General features: G+C 47.7%; 1 protein-coding gene across 1 annotated transcript; it reads right to left on the bottom strand.

Annotated features, from left to right (window-relative positions):
- Positions 1-734: 734 nt before the first annotated feature.
- NBR1 (NBR1 autophagy cargo receptor) lies at positions 735-24731 on the bottom strand (the record flags this gene model as incomplete). Its single annotated transcript, XM_084275427.1, has 21 exons — positions 735-2979; positions 3782-3887; positions 4651-4729; positions 5278-5369; positions 5652-6015; positions 6590-6724; positions 6849-7037; positions 7499-7609; positions 8066-8141; positions 9435-9587; positions 9997-10284; positions 10777-10936; positions 12159-12365; positions 13275-13439; positions 15432-15637; positions 17497-17571; positions 18104-18319; positions 18881-18903; positions 19284-19302; positions 20670-20838; positions 24538-24731. 21 exons carry the CDS (start codon positions 24729-24731, stop codon positions 2803-2805), a joined length of 3204 nt encoding a protein of 1067 aa, XP_084131553.1. The 3' UTR covers positions 735-2802.
- Between the last annotated feature and the right edge of the window lie 527 nt (positions 24732-25258).

The raw sequence follows: 25258 nt of genomic DNA, 5'->3' as shown, positions 1-25258 counted from the left end.
GGGCCTCGTTGTAAGGTACCACAGGTCCTTACCTCTGCAGGCTTGGAGGGCCTGGCAGCGCTGCTGCAGCTCTGCTGTTTCCCAGCTTCCCAGCAGCGAGGAGGAGTGGCAGCCCTGCCCCAGCACCAGGACAAACAGCCACTAAAGCCAGGAGCGGGTGCCAGACCAACTTCGGACCCTTCACGGCCCGCCCTTTGGCAGGAGGGTGGCAGCCTTGTCCCAGCACCAGGACAAACAGCCACTAAAGCCAGGAGCGGGTGTCAGGCCAAGTGAAAGGCGCAGCGGAGGGAGAAGTTCAGCCCCTCCACGGCCCGCCCTTCGCCAGTCTTCCAGGTTCCCCAGAACCCCCGCGACACCCCCGCTCCAGCCCCACGCAGCCGAGCGCCCCGAGGGCCGCAGGGGAAGCGCAGCGCGCAGCCACTCGGTGGCTTCCGCGGGGCGTCGAGAAGGACCGGGGCCCCCACCGGCGAGAAGCCACCGCCCCCATTCCCATTTCCACACCCTCCCCCCCAGTCCCAACCTCTTCCCCGGGCACCGGCAGCCCCCGCGGGCCCGTTCGCTCCCCGCCCCGGCCCCTGCAGCTTACCGGGCGGGCGCCGAGCGCAGCGAAACGGAACCGAAAGCGGCGGGGAGCGGCCGGGAGGGGACACGTGCCCCTCACGGAAGCGGGGGGGGTGTGGGGGGGACACACAGCGCTCCCCTCCGCCGCTCGAAGGCAGTAAGGAGTCGAGGGAGCCCGAGGGACACAGAGCTTTATTGTGCGGAGGGGGCAGCAGGAAAGCGCTCGCCCCAAGCAGGACAGAGGGGCCGGGTCTGCGCTCGGGAAGGGGGTGGGACCCTAAACCTGGGGGTAGGTTACCCAACTCCTAGGGAAAACCGCGTTTCACACTTCACATTTCAGTCTGCAATCAAGGATTCCTCTCCCAACGCTTTAGTGTTTTATTAACTTAAAGAACATGGTAACACAGCCTGAGGATGGGGGGGGACAGGGAGTACATGGTCCTGCTGGGTGCTCCAGACCAAAGCAGGCAGCCTGGAAAGGGCACCAGCTACTGCACTTCATCCATATCCCTTCCTCCTCCTCCTCCTGAAGTAGGCATAAGCCAAAAGAGAACTCTAAACAGCGTGCAGCAAGGTACAGTGAGGAAAGAACCAGCAGTTTCACCTTACAGAGAGATACAGGTGTACAGAGAGATGGGAAACACTGCAAAATAGTCTGACTGTATTTCAAAATAAACATTTAAGAGTATATCTTCCACAATCTATAAAAATAGGCTTAAAACAGAAATGGTATGATACATATTTTTTTTTTTCCTTCAATTCTTTTACTGGTATCTTATCTCTAAGAGTATATATAATGTCTTTTAAAAGTCACTACTACTGATCACCCGCTCAGTCACAATCCTCATACTGCTTCAGGGGCATTGTGACAAGACAGGAACACCTTAGTTGGAAGCAGCAGTAAAGGTATTTTAGGATCAATGGTCTCTTACCACAGCAAGGAAGGTGGTTTGCTTGAAAGAATGTAGCTAACACTGCTGTCACCTTCAGAGGGATGGGGCTCAGAGGTTAGCTAGGCTACACCACTGCACAGCAGGCTCAAGTCGCTCCTTTATCCTGATTCTTCAGGATCAAATCTCCCTCAGCACATTTAGAAGGGAATTCTTGGATTTCCCAATTAAATATGGGCATCTAAAGAAAATCTTGTGTGAAAAATTAATCCTGCAGCTGTGCCTATGGAAACATGGGAGCAGCTAGAACCATCACTGGAGACCAGACACTTACAACTGCTTAAAGTTAATGCATTTATTCAAACTATAAAGTCAGTCACAAAACCTCTACCTCAAGCCTCTTCCCGTTCCTAAACATCACCAGAACTTGCACTCTAACTCAGATCTAGGTTTCTATACATTCTTCAGTGCTTGAAGAGGCTTACACCACACTGAAAAAAAATCAGTGGTGAAATGTAACATTTTTGTAAAGATCCTTAAAAAGATCCTTTCCTACCCTTTAACCAAATCCTTCATGCAGGCTGTATTTTCCTGTTAGACAGGTGTTTTACACTGTCACTACTAAAGAAGGTTTAATTGCTGCTGGTAAATTCACTCTCCTGCTTCATCCTGCTACATGAAACAGTGACATTCCTGCATTCATCAGTCTAACAGCAGTTACACTTGGAGAAACAAGCAGAACTTGATGGTTCAAGTTGGCTTTTCTGTATGAGCAACCTTTTTCTTTGAAGAAATATTTGTAAGGTTGAAGTCTGTTACATTACTATCATGCACTGGACAAATCAATTACTAAATCATATCAGAAAACACAACTTGCTAATTGTGGGCATCTCTTGTAAATTAGGCAAGACTACATTTCACAGCAGCATTGTACATTGGTTCCTAGAGTCCAGAGCTTGTTAAGTCACCAAAACAAGTTTCCAGCTGCCTAAACAAAAATTAAAATCAAAAAGAATTGTACACACAATAAAAAGGGAAGTTCCCATCTGGGTAGAAGTTGAAAGTAATTCTATAGGATTCCCTGATAAAAGGATTTGGTATGAAATTAGAGACTTAGAGACTACTCACTTAACTATGAGGTCCAAGGAACAGTTCAAATTCTGGTCTCCAATTCGTAAGATGCTGTGACAAGAGTTTGACATTTCCATGAGAAAAAGTGAAAAGCTCAAAGAAAAGCCAAAGTTTGAGTCACCCCTCCAAACAGAACGTAGCTGAGGAGCAGCCTGCTGCCATTGCAGTGTTCAATCAGCTTTTACTCAATGAAGACTACTCCTCCCTCCACCAGGAAGACTCAGCACCTACCACTGTACCAGTCACTGTTACTGATCTGAAGCAATTCAGTTACCACTTGAACCATATTATTGTTGTATTTCTTCAGCAGTCGCAGGTTTAACTGCCTGTCACAGAATCCCATCTCACACAGGCTGGAGAGAAGAGCAGCAGTGTGCTGTTCCATGGCTGCAGGCTGCTGAAAACAAGAGGCAGTAAGGTCAGCTATGGAAAGAGAACTCAGATTTGCTGTTTGAAGCAGTTGCCTGGCATTAAACTGATGTAATTAAGGCACTGAGGCCTCTTCTCCACAATTAAGCCATTCATATTCACTTCCACCCTTTGCTTACAGAAGGTGATCACTACTTCTATAAAGTAGAAGGGCTGTGGAGATGATGAAGGGCCTGGAGCATCTCCCCTGTGAGAAAAGGCTGAGTGAGCTGGGGCTGTTCAGCCTGGAGAGAAGAAGACTAAGGGGGGACCTTATGAATGTTTATCAATATCTGAAGGGTGGGATGCAGGGGGAATGGGCAGCCCCTTTTCAGTGTCTGTGGGGACAGGACAAGGGGTGATGGCTGCAAGTTGGAGCATAGGGAGTTCCACACCAACATGGGCAAGAACTTTTCCCCAGTGAGGGTGAGGGAGCCCTGGGACAGGCTGCCCAGGGGGTGTGGAGTCTCCTTCTCTGGAGAGATTCCAACCCTGTCTGGACACTGACCTGTGTGACCTGTCCTAGGGAGCTGCTTTGGCCCCATGAGCTCTGGAGGTCCCTTCCAACCCCTGTGATTCTCTGATTCTACATGACACTAGAAAGACAGGCTTCTGTCCCCATGGCCTGGATTTCCCTACCTGCTGGTGGAACAGCACACTTCAAAGACGCTCCAAAGTATTTAACATGTCACTGTCACATGAAGTCCTCCAGAATACCGACACATTTATAAGACAGATTTTGTAATATTAAGGTTGGCACACTGTGAAGCTCACACAGGAAGGAGATTTACCTGTTCTATAGCAGGTGGTCCAGCAAATAGTGCTTTGTAGGCAGAAGCAGCAACTGACAAAGCTCCTTTAACTAGTTCTCCTGCAATGCTGCTTCCTTGAGGGTATCTGCAGAGAGGTCAGGCATTACTTTAAGGTCAGTAAAACAAACTGTTTGTTTCACATGAAATTCAAGTCTCTCCCTGATGATGTGCCAACTGGGATTTAGTTTTTGTTGGAGAGAACAACCTATGATACAAAGGAATCATTGCTGTTTGGGAACTGAGCTATCCAGGAAGCTCATCCCTGCTTTCCTGACACCATCTATGAAATTGTGGGTTTATTCTGAAGTACATTAGCTTGTGTTCCATTACCTGGCCATTTGTAAAGAATTACATAGTTCTGGGTGAGAACATGTAATGTAAACACAATCCTCTGAAACACCCATTCAGACCAGAGTAATTTCCATGTTTTTTGGCAATCCTGAAGTCACTTAACATTCTGCTCAGTGTTTTGCCTTCTAACTCCAGTCTCAGTACTGTAAGATGCCTAACTTTGTAGTAGGCTTGCAAAAATCCCTTTTTTTAAAAATCCCAGTATTTTCCAGGGGGAAAAAAAACCCAATCAAACCCCACAGAATGTTAGAAAGATTCAGCCTGAGCCCTTCATACACTTCTGCTTGACAGTTTTGCATCCTTCTTATTCATGTCCCAGTAAAAAACGAGATCTTATGAAAGCGTTACCTAACCCAGCATGTTCCCTTTAAGGGAGGCCTTTCTACAACACATGGACTGCACAAGGATCTGTAAGCCACTGTTTTTTCCTAGGTGTCTAATTCAGCAGTTCCAAGTTTAAAACAGTATTTGTGCAGTCACAGCTTCAGCTTTATTACCTTGGGTATTCTGAGTACTTCTGTTGACTGGTTTGAAATCCAGAAGATCCTGGTCCATGACTGTCTTCACCACTAGGTTCTGGAACAGGAAAAGAGACTGTATCACCATGTCCAGTTAATGAGACACTAAAGAGATGTAACATGTATATAAATGGAAAGGAGTGGGATTCAGTCCAGAATTAGTACTTTCACATTTAGTTATCCAGGCACAAACTAGGGATACAGGATCCTCACTCCAGTCAAAACAATCAAGAGAATTTCACGAAGTCATTTGGCTGATTAGTCAGTGGGTGTTTACTTTAACATAACATGAACTGCTGTCTGAGCTCCCAGGGACTGTAACAGCAGCTTAAATACACAGCTCATTAATTCCAGAGTGAGGCAATTTTCCAGATGTCAAACACACACTTCTGAGCACCCTCCTACCATTTCTAATGAATAGATGCTCTCAGCTGATCATTTCTTTATTCAAGTTTTCTATATAGTAACACTTCAACACCCAGAGAAAACCAATCATTACTTGCTAGACTGCTCTCCTCAAGAATAACAAGACATCAAATCCAATACCAGGCATCTTTGGATGCACCCTTCATGCAATACCTGCTCTTATTTGATGATTGTCAATACCTTCTCTTGTTTGATGAGGAGTGGAAGAGATATGCTCTGGAACTGGTATGTTTGGTTCTTGGAAGATATGATTCTGAAGAGATGACAGATTCCTGAGAACATAAGGGAAGAAAACACGATTGCTACTTTTACTCTCTAAGTACACAGGTAGGTTAAGTCACAAGAAAGCTTCACATCTTCACATGAGCCCTTCCTTCCCTCTCTCCCACTCACTTCATCAGGAAACACAGGCTTTATAAAACATTGGATTTGTCACTCCAGCATGTGACAGAACTTGGGGAGGAACAATTTCTGTCTGGACTCTGAACTTTAACACAACCCCCTGCTGACTCTACAGCAACACTCCCCAAACCGTCCTGGCCCAAGTAGCGCACCTCTGTGTCTGGGGCAAGGTGTCCTCAGTCTCTGGGCTCAGCTGTTCTACAGCTGGTGTCTGTGAAGCTATTGAAGTGTCACTGAGGCTGGGGAGCTGCACCTGGTCTCCTGCTTCAGGATGCTCTGCTCCTGCTTCAGCTTCTCCTGTCTTCTCCAGACTGGGCTGAGAAAGAGCTGAACTGTACATCGACTCCCCTAAGGGACGACTGGTGTCAAAGCACTCAGGGAGAATGATGATATAATCCTCAGATGAAACAGAGGAGCCTTGACTCTGAACATCATCTTTGTCATCATCTTCCTCTTCCTCAGAATTGCTGGTATCACTGCAGGGGTTTGCTCTCTCACCAGACAGCTGGAGGTCTCCTAGCAGGAAGAGTGAAGCATTATTAACTGTCCATTTTGCAGGGATAGCAGCAGGCAGCATTGTCCCAGACAAAAGGCAAGTGTGAGGAACAACCATAAACCTTTACTGATGAAATTAATGGTATCATTTTCTTTGTCTAAGGGGGGGAAGATAGGGGTATAGTGTGAAAGAGTAAGAGATCTTACTGCTAAGCCTATGCAGACATGCTGCTGATATATAATGCTTACAATAAAAACAGGAACAAGAGCTACACTGAACATAAACATCAGCTTTCAGGTCCTAAATTACAGGCATCAGCAAGCCAGAAGCACTGTCCTCAAGCCACACATACAAAACAGGGATGCACCAGCCACACTTCACACAGGTGTGTATTTGAATACCCCACTGCAACCTTTATGGCTCAAATTCACTTTAAAGCAGCTGTTAAACCAGCTGCTTGTTCAGGATACTGACACCAATTTTCTGATGTAGTAACGATCCTCATGATCTAACAAGGATAAATTTCCTACAACAGTGTCAGATCTTTTTAACTCTTATACAGTTTTATCTTAAATTCACAAGTATTTCACTTACCACAGTTGTTTTGCATCACTGCCTCTGACTGATGAATCTTCACTTCTTTTTTGGAAGTGGAGTTAGTTTTCATCCTCAGGGATTCTTCATTCGTCACACTGCAGCTGAAAGTGTCTTGCAACCTTTGCAAAGGGTCTAATAAAGCAATCAGGAACAACAATTAAAAGTGGAATCCCTACCTGCAGCACAGGGCAATTTGTGGCCAGTGTCTGACTGCAAGAGGGAAAAGCCACAGAACCCAGCTGGAGAGGGTACTTACACTGGAGGGTTTTCTTTCTTTGGGGGGGCTTATGGTCGGGTGCAGCATCCAGGGTTAGCGAGCGAATCACAGTTTCACAGACAAACTGAGTCCCACTCATATCTTCCTCCCCTTCCTCCTGGTTCAATGGATGTTCAGCTTTCACTTTCACTGCACAGGGATCTGCAGGAAAGCAGGCCTCTGTCATCCCTTTGAGGGGGAAACATGAGTTATTTTAACACCACAGCAAGGAAATAAGAATATTTTAGTCTAACCAAGGCTACTGTTGACTCAATGTGTTAATTCTTTTTAAAAGATGGAAGAATTTAGAGTTCTTTCAAGTTGCATGTGGAAGTGATTGAGAAGTATGGGGGCCTCACCTGGACTGTGTAAGTATAATCTAGTCTAAAAAGGGCAAACTTAATTGTCCCAACAGTTCTTGCAGTAGCACAAATCAAGAAGAGCATTTGTAGTTTTGAATTCTACACATAATATGCTCCAATCTCTACAGAGTACCATCAGACTACAGGTTTCTAATCCAAACAACTTTGTTTCCTTTTCCAGAGAAGAGAAAGACAGGACTTAAAATTCTTTGTAGCCATCAAGACTGCTAAGAGCATGGAAGTGACAATAGCCTCATCCTCTCACCCCAAACTCCCACTGCTGCTTACCAGGCACTGGTTTAAATCCACTCCCCTCGTTCTCCTCCTCTATCTGACCCAAGCCAGGTTTCTCCAGCAAGGGGCTATCATGTGGCAAAGGGGACATGCATGGAGTCATGTCTGAAAAGAAAAAGCAGCAAAGATAACTGGCATTAAAGGTGCTGGAACTTTCCTTCCTCCAGAAAGCAACCTTTTAAGAAGTTATCCTTTAAGGGATAGTCTTCCAAGACTGAAAAAACTCCATTATCTTACTAGATAATTTGTGAAATAAACAATTAGTGCTTTCCATTACACTGTCACTGATGGAGCAAAGAAAAGGGCAGCCTTCTTCAGCATCTGGAATCTCATGGTCTGGGGGATGTGAAGCCGAGAGGCCACCAAGAGCAAAAAACACAAAGGACACAAAGCACTCTCAAATATTTCCTCTAAGACTGCAGCAAGAATCAAAAAGAAGAGCTGGGAAGACACTCTAGCCTGAAGAGCAAATAAGCCTGTTGCACAGGTAAGTTCAGTTTCTCATGGGTTACATGGTTAATGCAGAACACTAGAGACAGCCCATGTCAGGAAGACCCTTACCAACAGGAGTATTGTGTGGCACTCGTTCCAATTCCTGCACAATATTGATGTCCAACAGCTCAAAGGACAGCAAATCCTACAGGAAGAAACACCACAGAGTTCTCATCAGACTCTGAAACAGAACCTTGTGCTGTACTTCACAGCATCACATCCCATTAACTTACAAATAAACCTACACCATTTTGTTAATTGCTCAGCATGAGAGAGGTCAGTCTTCCCATAACTGGGTAGGGAGGCTCTTCAGAGGGATCTGACCAGGCTGGACCGATGGGCTGAGCCCAACGGGATGAGGTGTAACAAGGCCAAGGGCAGAGTGCTGCACATGGGACACAACAACCCCCTGCAGCGCTACAGGCTGGGGGAGACTGGCTGGAGAGCTGTCAGGCAGAGAAGGACCTGGGGGTGTTGGGTGGCTGCAGGCTGAGTATGAGCCAGCAGTGTGCCCAGGTGGCCAGGAAGGCCAAGGGCATCCTGGCTTGTGTCAGAAATAGTGTGGCCAGTAGGGCTGGGGAGGGGATTGTGCCCCTGGACTGGGCACTGGTGAGGCTGCACCTCGAGTGCTGGGTCCAGTTCTGGGCTCCTCACCATCAGAAGGACATTGAGGTCCTGGAGCAAGTCCAGAGAAGGGCAACCAGGCTGGGGAAGGGGCTGGAGGGCAAATCCTCTGAGGAGCAGCTGAGGGAGCTGGGGGTGTTCAGCCTGGAGAAGAGGAGGCTGAGGGGAGACTTTCTCTCCACCTCCCCTGCCCTGCCAGGAGGGTGCAGAGAGGTGGGGGATGGTCTCTTCAGCCAGGGGACAGGAGATGGGACAAGGGGCAATGGGCTCAAGCTGCCCCAGGGCAGGGTCAGAGCAGATGGGAGGGAAAAGTTCTTCCCTGAAAGAGTTGTCAGGGCCTGGAACAGGCTGCCCAGGGAGGGGGTTGAGTCACCTTCCCTGGGTGTGTTTAAAAAAGGGTAGATGAGGTGCTCAGGGATCTGGTTTAGCTTAGGATGGGAATGGTTGGACGTGATGATCTTAAAGGTCTTTTCCAACCTTGTGATTCTGTGATAACACAGACCCACATCACAGAACATGGTACACAAATCAGGGCAGCAGCAGGCAAGAGCTAAGTAGACCCTTGTGAGGGCCCCAAGACTCAACCCCATGAGCCTTCACTGAGAGGCCCAGTCTGTCCTGCACGTACCTCCTGTGCAGTTACAGTCCCCAGCACTAATCCAAGAAAAGAGTTCTGCAGTATAAAATGCAACTCTTCCTGAAAACACAGTGGCTATTTGAGAGCTCAGAAGCTTTTTATTCATAGGGATTTCCATGTACCTAGCTACCAAACCTATGCAGGTTGGGGTTCTTTACCTGAATGTCAGCACTTTACCTGTGCAGTGAGGAGGTCGACAGATGGGATATAAAATTCTCTCTCACTTGGCAGATTTTTGACCTTTAAAGGAATATTTGGCAGAGGTATTTCAGCCTGCTCCATGATTTCACCCATCAGTTGAGCACCTGCTTCTGCCTTTAAGGAAGCATCCTGCAAAAGCAAAGTCCCAGAACCCCCTTAGGTAGCAAATAAAACAATTAGATGAAGTGTAAAGGTTGAATATTGAGTGTAAGAAACCAGAACAGAGATTTAATTCAACTTGGTTTAGAGACAAAAGACCTAACAAAGAGAAGCCCTGCAGCATTTCGGTTCAGAACTAGACAAACAGCTGCAAACAACTGATAATTAATCTCATGCCTGTCAAAGAGCATTTCAGAACACAGAAATGCAATAGAATTTGTGTTACTTTGCTATTAAAACTAAAAGTTAGAAGCAAACAACTAAAGGAATCCCCTGGAAATCCAAACAGTGAAGGACGCTGCTAGTGCACCTAACAACATTCATCATTCCTTCTACTATGTGATTCAGACCCATCCCAAATACTGTAGGAGCCACTTGCCTGTTTCATCCTGGAAGCTTTATCCTTCTGACAGAAGTCAGAATCCTTCCAATTGCTTTCTAGGTAGTCAGTAGCTGCAGAGGGATCCACAACAATACTGCACCAGATCCTGGGCCCAAACTGTTCCCCTCTGTGTGACAGTCTCCAGTGAGAGGTGTAAGTTCCTTCTATATTAGGAGCTACAAACTCAACTGAAACAGTTCCTACTTGTCCCGATGGAAGGGATGGCACCAACACATCCTTTTTTTCAGAAGATGCCAAAGTCAGATTTCCCCACATGAGTTTCAGCTGAAATACAAAGCAGAAAAAGCACAGGTTACAGTCACAAGCCTCTCTGCAAACTGTGGACTGTAAGGAATACTTAGAAGTTCCTGTGCTGAAAAGCCTCAAGGATACCAGGCATGGAGAAGAGCAGCTGCTGGTAAACAATCTCATGTTAGTCACTATCACCAAAGACCTTTGTCTTTCAACATGAACTGGGTCACCCACAAGAAAGGCTTTCCAAGCTGGAGGAGCAACACACCTGTTGTAAACAAGGTTGAACTGTAACATAACAGCACTGGAAGACATGTTCAGTGACATTACTCTTGACTGCTTTTCTCCTGTAGTCTACAGTTGTAAAGAGTACCTGGTCAGCTTATTGTCCCCAGAATCCCCATAATTAAGAGGCCAAATGAAATCCTAAATGGGTTCTGACAAAGAATTCACATTCCCAATGCATACAAGTATCATCTTACAGAGCTATGTTAGTGTGTAAAAGTGTCAGCAAGCAAGGTATACCTTTGTGTCTGAGCTCCACTCCACGTTGCCAGTGTTTTTCATTCGCCAGTGCTTGACAAACTTTGTTCCTGGTTGCAAGTGGGTCCCATCTGGCAAATTCTCATCCACAAATACTGCACTGAGTGTTGGGACAACTGCTGGGAAGGGTTCACTAGGACTCCTGGGTTTGGAGGAAAAGGGAAACAAACAGATACACCAAAATTGAGGAAGTAATTTTACTTGTTTTCCTCTTTTATCTCTAGAAACAATTCTAGATTCTCACATTTTAGCTCCTGTTGACATCATAAGCCAAAAACATCACAGCTTGCTTTCCTTCACTTGAGGCAAAAAGAAATACCTCAAACCAAGACAGGTTTATTTGGAAGAATATTCTTAGAATTACAGAACTCAGATTTAACAGAGAAAAGTTCACCAGTCTTCATCTGGTTTAGTATGGCAGCAGTTTGAGCTGTTGATTCCATTGGGGAATTCAGTCATTACCTTTATGTTGTTGAATCACAAACACATGCTATAATCTAAGTGCCAGTGTCTTTTTATTTGGCTTTACAAGCAGTATTTTTCAGCAAGATCCTACAGTTGGGTTTTTTTTTAATGAAAAGGGATCAAAAATATATTTAATCCAAATCTTCACTGTTAATTTGGGCACAGAGAGGAGGCTAATGAAGCAGCTCATATCCATGTGAAGTTAAAACAATCTAAAATAAAAGAATTCAGACCTAAATTAGCATTGGTTTTGTTCCTGTCATGTGCCTGTTCAGCAAAAAATGAAGCAGAGAGCTATTTAAAGCTCCCCACAAGTGTAAGTGATTAATGTTAATTTGACTTTTAAATGCCCTAAATAGAAAGGATGAGTTAAAGAAACTAGGACAGTACTTTACATGACATGTACTTGACACCTGGGCATTCATAAAGCCACAGGGACCAGCAGATGCTAAGTGCAGCCCAGACAGGCTGCTGTGTCATGAGGCTCAGCCTAAAATGACATTAAAAAGAAGAGAGCACTGACACAGGCACTCAGAACAGACCTGGCTTTGTGCAGGGAACCCAGCAGGAAGACAGAGACTTTTTAAAAAGGGGCAGTAACACTGATTCATGCTGTATACACAGACAGGCAATCCCAGGCATTCCCTTTCCTCCCAAACCTAGACAAGTCTGTATGTTTCTGGTAGTAACCATCAGTTGGCCTTTCTTCTCCTACAGCCTCCCAAACACACACACAAACACACTCCACATGGAAAACTCCATTTAGACACAATTCTCCCAGGGTCCAGCGACCAACCATGCTTTAAGTGAGCAATTTCATAACCTTCCACACTTTAACTTCATCTCAGCATGAAAGGACAAACAGCACAACTAAGAAATGCTCAGCTACCATCTCTTACAGGATAGCATTAGGCTGGAGACTCTCAGGTTTCAGAGCAGGTGAGCTGCTAGTTTCCAACACGTGGATGGAGTTCCACAGATGGATTTTTCTGTGCAACTTAAGCTGCTTTTTGAGCTCTCTGACCTCTGCCTTGCGCTGCTTCTTCTCTGCTCGTAACCTTTGCTTTTCTGCCTTCAGGAATCTTTTGTCCATTTGTTTCTGGAGCCTGCAGAGAGAATGAGCCACCTTGTTACAACACATTAAACTGATTAGAATTCAGTCACAGAATCACAAGGTTGGAAAATACCTTAAAAGATCATCAAGTCCAACCATTCCCATCCTAAACTAAACCAGATCCCTGAGCACCTCATCTACCCGTTTTTTAAACACACCCAGGGGCAGGGACTCAACCCCCTCCCTGGGCAGCCTGTGCCACAGCCCCACAACTCTGCCAGGGAAGAACTTTTCCCTCCCATCTGCTCTGACCCTGCCCTGGGGCAGCTTGAGCCCATTGCCCCTTGTCCCATCTCCTGTCCCCTGGCTGAAGAGACCATCCCCCACCTCTCTGCACCCTCCTGGCAGGGCAGGGGAGGTGGGGAGAAGGTCTCCCCTCAGCCTCCTCTTCTCCAGGCTGAACATCCCCAGCTCCCTCAGCTGCTCCTCAGAGGATTTGCCCTCCAGCCCCTTCCCCAGCCTGGGGGAATATCTAATCTGAACTAACATCTAATCTGTTGGGCTTCAGCCAACACAGCCTTAGTCACAAATGGGACACTTCCAGGAAATGTCTCTTGCTTCTGGAGTGGATACCAGGTGACTTTACAAACACCTTCAGAGCTGCTTAGTAAAGTATTTGGAACAGCCTCAGTGCAAGAGCAAACTTAAAGGCAAATTAGAGCCTACTCCAAAACACAACCTCTCAAATTCTGTGTTCTACTTTGTTATTAAAAATGCTGTAGGATTTGTGGCTTAGGCCACTTGTAAGCACATAGCTTTTTTTGCTCCTCACAATAAAAGTTAGAGTACAATTTTCCATTTCTTTTTGTCACCAAACCTAAAATAAAAAGCTGAACATCAACCCCAATACAGGTGTTTCCACTCTGCTGTCAGTGTAACCTTGTCAGGTGCCACCAGTTACCTCACTTGCTCCAGAGTAGCAGGCAGGCGAGGTGGGAACTCAGCCAGGCTGTAGCTCTCAGCAGGACTCAGCACTGGCCTTCTCAGCTTCAACAGGACGTGATTGGGGTCATGAGCGTATGTTCCTGCCTCACACTGCTCACAGATATTGTAAGCTGGGCACAGGCTGCAAAGCAGAAAAGGCAGAGTGCTGTTAAGAGGCAGACACAGAATTAATACACTAGAAAGCAAAGGGTAATTAATCCTTCCATTTCTGCCATACTACCATGGCAAGAAGGGCTTGAGTGAAACAGAAATTGATTCTCTCACTTAGAGATCAGTATTTGGAGCCACCTGGAATACCTAGATCAGAGAATCACAGCCTGGTCTGGGTTGGAAGAGACACCAAGATCACAGAGCTCCAACCCCCTGCCACAGGCAGGGACACCAACCTCCAGGCCTGGAGCTACACAAGGTTGCCCAGGGCCCCAGCCAACCTGGCCTTGGACACCCCCAGGGATGGGGCACCCACCCCCTCTCTGGGCAGCCTGTTCCAGCCCCTCACAACTCTCTCTGCAAAGAACTTCCCCCCAATATCTCATCTAACCCTTCCCTCCTCCAGCTTCACTCCATCCCCCTTGTCCTGCCAGTCTCTGCCCTTTAACAAGCTGATTCCCCTCCTGTTCCTCTGCTCCCTTCAGGGACTGGAAGGCTGCAATGAGGTCCCCCCACAGCCTTCTCTTCTCCAGGATGAACAATGTCTCTGGTAAAACTGCACCACAGTTCTCACTTTCTTCTGGAATACACACTGAAAAAACCTTGATGCTTCCTTTAGCAAACTGTTGCTATAAAGCATAAAGCATTCTACTTTAAATACATGCCAGAATCAGTATCATACTCTGTATCTTAGAAGGCTTTGAGATGGAAGGGACCTCAAAGATTCCCTCCTGCCCAGGTTTGTCCCATGGTACTCTATCAAGCACATCCCTGAAGTGGCCAAAGCTGACTCCTAAATCCAGGGTAGTGAGCTTGCTGTGCACCTTCCTTCCTTCCTTCCCCAAGGATATCAAGCTCCACCATTTCATCATCACTGCAGCCAACAGCTCCTCCTTGTTGGTGAGAAGACCCAGCAAGGCACCTCTCCTCATTGGCTTTATCACTTGGAGAAGGAAGTTGTCATTGGTGCATTCCAGGAACCTCCTGGATTGCTTATGCCCTGCTGTGTTGTCCCTCCAAGAGACATTGGGGTGGTTGAAGCTCCCCACTGAGGACCTGGGCTTGTGAACATGAGGCTGCTCCCATCTGTCTACAGAGGGCCTCATCCACTTGGTTTTCCTGGTCTGTTGCCTGTAGCAGACCTCACTATACTGTCTCCTGTTCCTGCCCTCCCTTTAATCCTGACCCATAAGCTCTCTGTCTGCTCCTCATCCATCCCTAGCATGGTCCATACACTCCTTATCAAAACACAGAGGATTACTTATGCAAATACAGAGGATAAGTCAACTAAAGCATTCAGGGATGCCAAGCAGATTGCTCCTGCAGGAAGAGGACTGGTAAAATACCTCCTGCCTCCAAGAAAAATAAACACCCAGAGAAAACCACTATTTGCATTCCATTCACTGCTGCTGCCCAGTCCTAAAACTTAAAACAGCAGCTGCCCCATTCAAATAAAAACATCACATTTGACACCTCACTTGAGACACTCATCAAAACCTATGTTGTATCATTAAATTGACAACAGTAAGATGATTAAAGGAAAGCATCACCTGCTTTAGTCTCATTGACTTTCAGGACTAAATAAAGGACTATTACAGACTGGTGGTTGTAAATTCTGGGGGGGGGTTGTTTCATTTAGTTCAGTAAACTAAACATTTTCCTTTACAAATACTGCACTTCACAGGCAAACAAAGGTAAAGGGTTTTTGAGAATATAGCAAGTGTTACAAAGCAGTCTCACTGTAACAATCATGTGTGCTCAAAATTCATCTTGCTTTGATGTGGGTAAGGTCGAGTCACCACACCAGAGAATGTAAGCTGTCTGCAAGACACACACTAGAGATTCTGCAACCATACAGGTTAGAAACCTAGAAGTCTGCAGCAGCAAGGAAGTGTCTCAGATTCATTCACATGCTCCACATTTAGGTTTCCCCCTCTCCCATCTCTCCTCATGTTCTACCTACCTGCACTGGTAACGAACTCCAACAATTCGGGCCTGGCAGTTGCAGCAGGAGATGAGCCAGTCACACTGGTCGCTGCTCTCTGAAGTTGGAGGTGTTGCTGTCATAGAGCTCTCAGAAAGATCTGGAGGCTGGTTGTGATGAACAAGCTTCTCATATAACTTCTGCTCCAGTTTCTCAACAGTTTCCTTCACCACTTGTTCCCTGAACTGAAAAAAGTGACAGTCATGTAGGAGACTCACCTCTGCGGCTCCCAAAGTTGCATTCCAGCGTCCCAGTTCTCCCAGTCCCTAAGTCCTAAAGCAGCTCAGAATCCACTTCCCATCCTCTCAGCACATTCCACATGAAATTAAAGAAGGAATGCACTCTTCAAAGAGGATTTGTGTTTCAGAAGATACCTGTCCCTATGGTTTACCAAGGCAAATTCAAAGTCACATATTCATATGCTGCTTTTGTTCCATCACCTTGCACAAAGGGAAGGAAACTCATCTCTGAGACAATGAGCACAACTCCCAACAAAACCCTCTGGAGTCTCTGTCATCAAGTCCCAATTTTGTCCACCAGGAATGTTTTAAATACAATCATTAAGTTGTTCTACCTATAGTTTGTATAAAGAGGTGGAAAAGGGAGGGAGGTGTTAGGAAAAAAGCCCTTCAAGATAAATGCAAATGCTATTGAGCCACTGTACCTTTTAGTTTCAAAAGCTCAGCAGCTAATGGATTCTCAGCATTCACATCTAACTGCTTCCCAGTGATGTTTATTAGCTGTTCAAAACAAGTTCACACCCACATCTTGTTAATCTATAGGTTATACTCCCTGGCCTCCTGAAAGTATTTACTTAACTAAACAATCAAGAAAAGCAAGGTCACAATCCTACTTCACATCTCAGGAAACCCTAACCATTACCCTACAGGAACTGGTCAAACAAGAGCCTCCAACAGCAACACCATACTCATGCTCTCTCATCATGTGTGCACTGAGGTCCCTACAAGTACCTAGAATGCAAGGAGGATTTCAGCATGGGAGCTACTTAAAACTACACACAGAGCAACTGACTGCAGAAACCAAATAAGCCACTCCTGAGAAGAAGTGGCATTTAGCAAACTTGGTTTTTCTTTAAGATAAAACCTACACTGTGCAGTCACAGTTAGATATCTATTTTCCATTTATCACCACAAAAGCAAAGCAATTAGATGCCTAAATACCCTTTAAAGTCCTGGTGACAAGTACCAAGAGCAAGTGTGATCAGATGTACAGAGTTGGGCACAGAATCACAGACTGGTCTAGGTTGGAAGGGACCCCAAGGATCACAGAGCTCCAACCCCCCTGCCACAGGCAGGGACACCAACCTCCAGGCCTGGAGCTACACAAGGTTGCCCAGGGCCCCAGCCAACCTGGCCTTGAACACCCCCAGGGACGGGGCACCCACCCCCTCTCCGGGCAGCCCCTTCCAGCCCCTCACCACTCTCTCTGCAAAGAACTTCCCCCCAATATCTCCTCTAACCCTTCCCTCCTCCAGCTTCACTCCATCCCCCTTGTCCTGCCAGTCTCTGCCCTTTGACAAGCTGATTCCCCTCCTGTTCCTCTGCTCCCTTCAGGGACTGGAAGGCTGCAATGAGGTCCCCCCACAGCTTCTCTTCTCCAGGCTGACCCAGCCCAGCTCCCTCAGCCTCTCTCTGTAGGGGAGCTGCTCCAGCCCTCTGATCATCTCCGTGGCTCCTCTGACCCCTCTCCACCAGTCCCACATCTTTCTTGTCCTGGGGCCCCAGCTCTGGACACAGGACTCCAGCTGGGGCCTCCCCAGGGCAGAGCAGAGAGGGACAATCCCCTCCCTGTCCCTGCTGCCACCCCTCTGCTGATGGAGCCCAGGATCCCGTCACCCCTCCCAGCTGCAAGAGCCACTGCTGGCTCATGTTCAGTTTCTCATCCCCCATGACACTCAGGTCCTTCTCAGCAGGGCTGCTCTCCAGGAGCTCTTCTCCCAGGCTGTAGATGTGTCTATCATCCACCCACAGCCTCTTAACATATTCCTTTAAGAATATTAAAACTGAGCAGTAGACATGCTTACTGTTTCCAAGTAGCTAGTAAACCATTCTGGAGGATTTTCATTTGTTCTTCCAGTTCTAGTGTGATTTAAATTTTGCTGGGAAAACAAACAAACAACACAAGAAAACAAATTAAAACCACACTCCACAAAAGTCACAAGCCTTAAATATGTAAAGCTGCAGAAATCCTTCATACAGCATGTTAGCCACTTTCCAACAGCTCTCTCCTCAAGTGTCCTTAGCAAAAAAAGGATATTTTAAGTTGTTCAGAAAATAGTGGGAAAACACCACAAGGAAGCCAGTGACATTTTCCTGTAAGATTTCTGCCTTATTAGCATCTGAGTGTAATTACACAAAGTTAAAGAAATCAAGTCAAACATAAGTTCCTAGACAACCAAGACTCTGAGAGAACAACTGCTTTTTTTAATCAAAATACTTAGGAATGGTCAAGATGAAAGAATCTGTATTTCTAAACCCAGCATCAAAATACCCTCCTGAAGAAACTCAAAACAATTTTGGCAGTGGGTGCAGGTAGCTGAAAGTGAAGACAAACTTCTGAACTCCACAGCTCTTACAATCAGTCTGTACAGTGAATTACACGTCAATATATAACCCAGCTCTGCATCCTACCTGAACTGCCTGCTCCTTTTCATTCTTTAAGTCTCCCTCTAACCCCTGAGCCAGCATGGCAAAGGGTGGATGAGCTTTCTTCTTATCTTGAAGGAGCAGCAACTTTTCTGTCATGGTTTTGTCATGTGGTTGCAAAGAAGAATGTGAAGTTTCTTTCAGAGATGGCTTTTCTTCATACACATTCATCTGAAGCTGATTTCCTTGTTTAACTGCAATCTAAACAAACAAAACACACATACACCATCTTTACTCCATGAACAACCAAACCACAAACCCCTGAGGAATACAGCACTAATCTGGAGAGGCTGGGGAAAGGCTGACACAAACACTGAAGCTGAGTGAAACACCAAAGTACCATAAACTGAGAGTGCCATAAACTGCTTTCCTTAGAAGTTACCAGTAGGCTTATCAAAAAGCTTATTAAAAGTTAATTATTCAGCTATCCAGCAGGATCTTTTCTATGGTAAAGCTGTTACAGTCTATGTAGGAGGATTTTTAAAGGGATCCCAGCAGAGTCCAGGGTGTCCAAGCATGGGATTGCTGTTAGAGGAAGCTGGTCATTTAACCAGTGCTGCTCAGGGCCCTGAACCACAACTAATCTATACAAATCAGGATTAGCCTGGATGTGAAAGAAAAAAGCCCAGCTAGTGCACAAAGCCAGGAAACTGAGCTGTTCTGACTGCCATGGGCCAGGTAAGGCTTTTATTTCCCCCCCTCAGCTACACCAATTTTAACTGGAGAAGTATGAATATATCAAAAAAAACTCAGAGTGTTTACCTTCAGAGCTTCTTCATATTCCTCTAAAGAAAAAGGGAAAGAAATGTGAATTTTCCCCATTTAAACAATAGAAGTAAGTTTAATACAGTACTCAGGGACCCTTACATCAAGGAGCATCTCCCACACCTTCTGTAAGTTCTTTTAAAATAGTGCTACTGAAGGAAGAAGTTGTATACACAGCAACAAGCAACCACATTCCCACAGCTGAGAGAATTCATATTCCACTAATTCAGCAATTTCTCATTTGTTCCTGTGCATCAAAACCTCTTTCTTTTTTGGAAGAATCTGATCCCCAACCACACACAAGATCCAGACATCAAAAAAGGCAAACACTCTCAACTGCTTCTCCAAAAACATGACCAAGAGCTGGGGTGTCTCTACAGATTTGAAAGCAGCAGCTCACCTTTGCTGTTCACAGAGACCTGCAAAGAGAAAGAACAGCGAGTCAGAGCCACCCAAAGATTTTTGTGTTCCTCTTAAAACTAACACACTTCCAAATTAAACATCTTTTTGTTCCCTTTCTAAATTGCCACTCCTTCAGCTAGTTGTTATTCCTGCTATATTTAATCATTAATCAGTGCTGTGGTGTCCTGGAGCAGCCCATTGGCCTCTCTGCAGTTTGCACAATAAGCAAAGTCCCTGGCACCACCGGAAGATCCAGGACAAACGTGGTCTCATCGACTGGAAGTGCCACCAGCATCAGCTGGGTTCACTGCACAAGCACAGAAGTTGCTTTAATGCCCCACAAGAAACACATAACTGCTCTGTCCTGGAGGCTGGTGGCCCTGCCTGTGGCAGGGGGGTTGGAACTCCCTGATCCTTGGGGTCCCTTCCAACCTAGACCAGGCTGGGATTCAGATACAAGCCAAGCCCAGCTCCTCCAAGTTTTATTTATCAGCTTTGCACATAAGTCACTACTAGAAGAAGCTATTTAATAAATACAGCACCATTCTGAACAGTGTTTACTCATTACCATCTGAAAAAGATCTCTAAGAGATGCAGCCATGTATTTATATAGATATATATGCTGGAAAATAAGGGGGAAAATCCTTCACTGACACGTTGCTGGAAGCATTTTGACATTTCCCCTTCAGGGAAAAAGAAAAAAAACCAACAAAAAAGTCAAAGGTCCCCACTGCTGGAGTTTGGCAGAGCCACAAACCACGTAGTGGAAGAGGAATTGCAAAAGTTGTGTTTGGTTTGAGAACTCATTCTGTACCAAATCTCTGGATAAACAGAAAGAATAGGGGGAGGTGAGGTTATGCCAAGCAGGAAGTTACTCAGCAAGGACAACTAGAAGTAACCAGTTTGTTTTCTGAGTCACTAATCTGCTTGGAGATTATAGCATTTGCATAAAACAAGCAGAGGATTTGAGGAGACCAGATCACTGCAGTAAACATGCTAATGACAGGGGACCTACATTTTTCAGAGGAAGGAGTGTAGATGGAAGAGACAGGGTACAAACACAGCTACAACTACCTCATCCTGATAAAAGGAAAGAGAGTCCCTCAACACAAACATCCCTCCCTCAGAGCACATACAACCACGAGTTGTTTCAATATGGTGGGAAAAAGAAAGACAGCAGCTTCTAAAAGATCTTATTTAAAACCAAGTATGCTACACTCAGAGTGAAGCCACAAGAATAACGGCTGTTTTCTTATCAGAGGGGCAAAAACATCACCTCTGATCCACCTCACAGGCACTCCTGAAGGGCCCCCACTAATTATTAACAGACAGAAGGGTTCACAGCAGTCACGTTTTGGTAGAGCTGATGGGGGTGGTGTTTTACCTCATCGTTATCCTCATCGATGTATTTGATCTGAATATTGTCCAGGTCAAATGAGACTTTCACCTGGAAGGAAACAAAAGAGAAAAACCACAATGAGGGGGCACCACAGATCTTTTCAGTTACATGAGCATTAATAGGGGACAATGTTTCAACCCTTCCACTCTTCCTCCTTTCAGTTTTTCAGATGAAATAAACACTGTTTACAAAATCCTTTCTGAATTCAAAACACCCCCCCCAGTGTCCTGCCTCCAACCTTTGCTGCCCTTCTGTAATCAAAAGAAAAAAACAAGTTTAAGATTTGATATTGGAAAAAAAAAAATCTTACCTGAAAGAGTTGTCAGGGCCTGGAACAGGCTGCCCAGGGAGGGGGTTGAGTCCCTGCCCCTGGGTGTGTTTAAAAAAAGGGTAGATGAGGTGCTCAGGGATCTGATTTAGCACAGGATGGGAACCGTTGGACTTGATGATCTTAAAGGTCTTTCCCAACCTTGTGATTCTGGGATTCTGTGAAGTTCTTTGATGTTTCACCTTCCCAAGTTAATGTTTACACCAAAACACATACCAACCTTTCCATTGTAACAGGACTGCCTCATGGGTAACCAACTCAGTCACTGTAAACACTGTAACATAGAAAAGCTAAAGGCAACAACCACCAAATGCTGATATTTTTCCATTAAAAGGCACCAGAGTGACAGGTCACACAGCTGAGCAGCCTTTGCCTTGCTTTGGGGTTTTTTTTTCAGACCTATTTGTGTTTTGAGAAACCAGGATTAATTCAAGTACTAAAGAGAGCAAAGTATCAAAGAGGAAGGCCAAGGGCATCCTGGCTTGTGTCAGAAATAGTGTGGCCAGTAGGGCTGGGGAGGGGATTGTGCCCCTGGACTGGGCACTGGGGAGGCTGCACCTCGAGTGCTGGGTCCAGTTCTGGGCTCCTCAGCATCAGAAGGACATTGAGGTCCTGGAGCGAGTCCAGAGAAGGGCAACCAGGCTGGGGAAGGGGCTGGAGGGCAAATCCTCTGAGGAGCAGCTGAGGGAGCTGGGGGTGTTCAGCCTGGAGAAGAGGAGGCTGAGGGGAGACCTTCTCCCCACCTCCACTGCCCTGCCAGGAGGGTGCAGAGAGGTGGGGGATGGTCTCTTCAGCCAGGGGACAGGAGATGGGACAAGGGGCAATGGGCTCAAGCTGCCCCAGGGCAGGGTCAGAGCAGATGGGAGGGAAAAGTTCTTCCCTGGCAGAGTTGTGGGGCTGTGGCACAGGCTGCCCAGGGAGGGGCTGAGTCACCTTCCCTGGGGGTGTTTAAAAACGGGTAGATGAGGTGCTCAGGAATCTGGTTTAGCACAGGATGGGGATGGTTGGACTTGATGATCTTTAAGGTCTTTTCCAACCCAGGGACTCTGTGATCTCACTGTACTACTCCCTGAACTGTTCATCTGAACATGTAAATCAGGTCTAGAGATCAGAATTGGGAAAAACAAAGCTGAGCAGCTATTCTGTAATCTGCATTAACAGGCAGAGCTGTGTCCAGTAACAGTAACAGTCTCTGAGGCTCATGTGCATTTTGGTAACACCTACACAAGCTGGATTGTTCTCCACAGAAATTCTCTCTGACAAACTGCTCAACTGAGACATTCTGCTAGGCTGGACCCAACAGAGGAACATCAGCAGCCTCAGAAGACAGGAGATGGCTGGGACTTACATAGCACCACAGGAGCACAGTGACATAGCTACATCCACTCCACCACAAGTGTGCTCAAGGCAGGTTATTCCAGTGATATATCCCAAATTAACACAGGGAGTGCAGCAAGAAAATCCACTTAGCTTGTCACGAATAAACCATGGTCTGTGTCTACACTGTCCAGGAGCCCAGACTGTTCCCCTACACCTCAAGGTAGAGGGCAGAGATCAGGTTGCCCATTACAGTAAAGACCAGAAGCTGTTAATACATTCAAACACAGGACACAAGGTTGCCCAGGGCCCCATCCAACCTGGCCTTGAACACCCCCAGGGATGGGGCACCCACCCCCTCTCTGGGCAGCCTGTTCCAGCCCCTCATCACTCTCTCTGCAAAGAACTTCCCCCTAATATCTCATCCAACCCTTCCCTCCTCCAGCTTCACTCCATCCCCCTTGTCCTGCCAGTCTCTGCCCTTTAACAAGCTGATTCCCCTCCTGTTCCTCTGCTCCCTTCAGGGACTGGAAGGCTGCAATGAGGTCCCCCCACAGCCTTCTCTTCTCCAGGCTGAACCAGCCCAGCTCCCTCAGCCTCTCTCCATAGGGGAGCTGCTCCATCCCTCTGCTCATCTCCGTGGCTCCTCTGACCCCTCTCCACCAGTTGCTTCCCCTACACAGACACACTTCAGCCGATGCTCCCTTGAAACAGTCACTCCCACAACACCCAGCAGACACACCAGCTGGAGAAGCTGTCACAGAACACCACACCCTCACCGGCAGAGTGCTTGACACGAAGGACAGCCCCACGCCCACACAGCCACCTATCTGCTTCCAGCTTTGCTACAAGGAAGATTCTGATTAGCTCAGACATTCCTACAGGGTCTGTTTACCAGCAGGTATTTTAAGCCTGAACTAGCACCTCTTCTCTAAGACTAAAACCCAAGGAGTGAAGCTGATGCAGTTCAAATGTTGAGGAAGACACAATGCAAAAGCCTCCTGCAAGTTACACTGGAATACATCAGTGCAGAACAAAACAAAAACCAAACCCAAACCAAACTGAAAGTAAATTACTTTTTAAACTGGAGGAGGGTAGACATCAGGACAAAATCCTTCCCTGGGAGGGTGTGGAGCCCCTGGCCCAAGGTGCCCAGAGAAGCTGGGGCTGCCCTGGATCTTTGGGAGGGTTCAATGCCAGGCTGAATGGGGCTTTAGGCACCCTGGGCTGGTGAGGGATGTCCCTGACCATGTCAGGTGGTGGAACTAGCTGGGCTTTGAGCTCCCTTCCCACCCAAAACATTTATAAACTCTTAAAATGCAACTCTGACAGCAAGCTAAAGAAAAGAAACAAACAGCCCGATGGAACAGTTGCTACAGAATAGAGAACTTTAAAAATCACTCTGGCTTCATAACCAGTGGAATCCTCACTACAGCGTTTCAGCCTCTGTCAGCAAAGGAATTTTCACTGAACAACACTGGAAATAGAGACCCAGACAAGGGCCCCTCAACACACCAAGGCCACGGCATACAGACTGCCATGAGCACCTGTCCACACACACACACAGACACACACCCCCCAGCAGCCAGACAAGGACCCCTCAACACACCAAGCCCACAGTATACAGACTGCCATGAGCACCTGTCTACACACACACAGAGACACACACCCCCCAGCAGCCAGACAAGGACCCCTCAACACACCAAGGCCACGGCACACAGACTGCCATGAGCACCTGTCCACACACACACACAGACAGACAGACACAAACCCCAGCAGCAGAAGCAGCTCAATCCCACCCATCCCACAGGAATCCCGAGCCCAAAGCTGCGTGGCAGCGACTGTAGCCCAGCGAGCAGAGCCATCTCCTCAGGAAAGCCTCCTACAACGCACCGCACCCGCTCAGGCACAGAGGAGGCACAGGTGGGACATTGCAGGGCCGCAGCGCCCAGGCCCAGCAGCCCTGACAGCGGGGAAGGGGGAAGCGAGGGGCACCCGCTCGCCGCGCAACAACCGGCCCACAGGCAGCCGGGCCCTGAGGAGCCGCTCCTCACGCCAGGCCAGGCCCGCAGCGCGGCCAACGCTGCTGAGGCGGCAGCGGAGCAAACACAGGGCCCAACAGCCCGCCGAGAGGGACGCGGCTCCGCTCCCGGCGCCTCACCGGGCCGGCTCCCCCCGGGCGGAGCTGCCCCTGCGCCTCAGCGGGGCCTCCGCCGGCGGCACGGCGCGGGCAGCGCTCTCACCATGGCCTCCACGTCCGCCCAGGTCGTGTGCGCCGAGTCGGAGACCAGGAAGGTCTGTGTGTCGCCGCGGCAGCTGACGCGGAGGGTGACGGGCGACTCCATCCCGCGCTGCCCACCCAGCCGCACCGGCCCCGACGAGCGGCACGACGAGCCTAACATGGCGGCCCGGAGGCGGCCAGCCCCGCGCCAGACGAGCGATGCTACTGGCGGCGCCAACTGCCAATCACCCCCTTCACCGCTCTGATTGGCCGGAGGGGGCGGGGCCAGGCGCGGCGAAACCACAACAATAAACACGGCCGGAGAGCGGGGAAGCGGCGGGCGGAGGGGGCGGGGCTTTCGACGTCAGCAGACGCGCGCTTCCGCACATCCTGGTATCCTGAGGTCACGTGGCGCCGGCAGAACCAATCAGCCGCGACCTTCCCGACTCTGTCACGCTACGTCGCAGGGAGGAGCTAATGAGAGGGCGTTCCTGGGGGTCACGTGCCGCTGCCCGGGCTCGGGATTGGCTGCCAGGTGCGCTGCCCCCAGGCGCGGCGGAAAGGGCGCGAAATGCGCTGCTGCCGGGCGGCTGCTGAGGGCGGGCGTGGGGCTCTGGGCCGGGCGGCCGCCACCACCACTCGGCTCGGCAGCGCCCTGAGGGGAGCCGGGCGGCGGCGGGAGCGCGTCGGGTCCGGGGCCGCTTCGCT

The sequence above is a fragment of the Gallinula chloropus genome (genome assembly GCF_964237585.1).
Source record: "Gallinula chloropus genome assembly, chromosome: 26".
NCBI classification, from domain to species: Eukaryota; Metazoa; Chordata; class Aves; order Gruiformes; family Rallidae; genus Gallinula; species Gallinula chloropus.
This window is presented reverse-complemented; position numbering and strand designations above follow the sequence as displayed.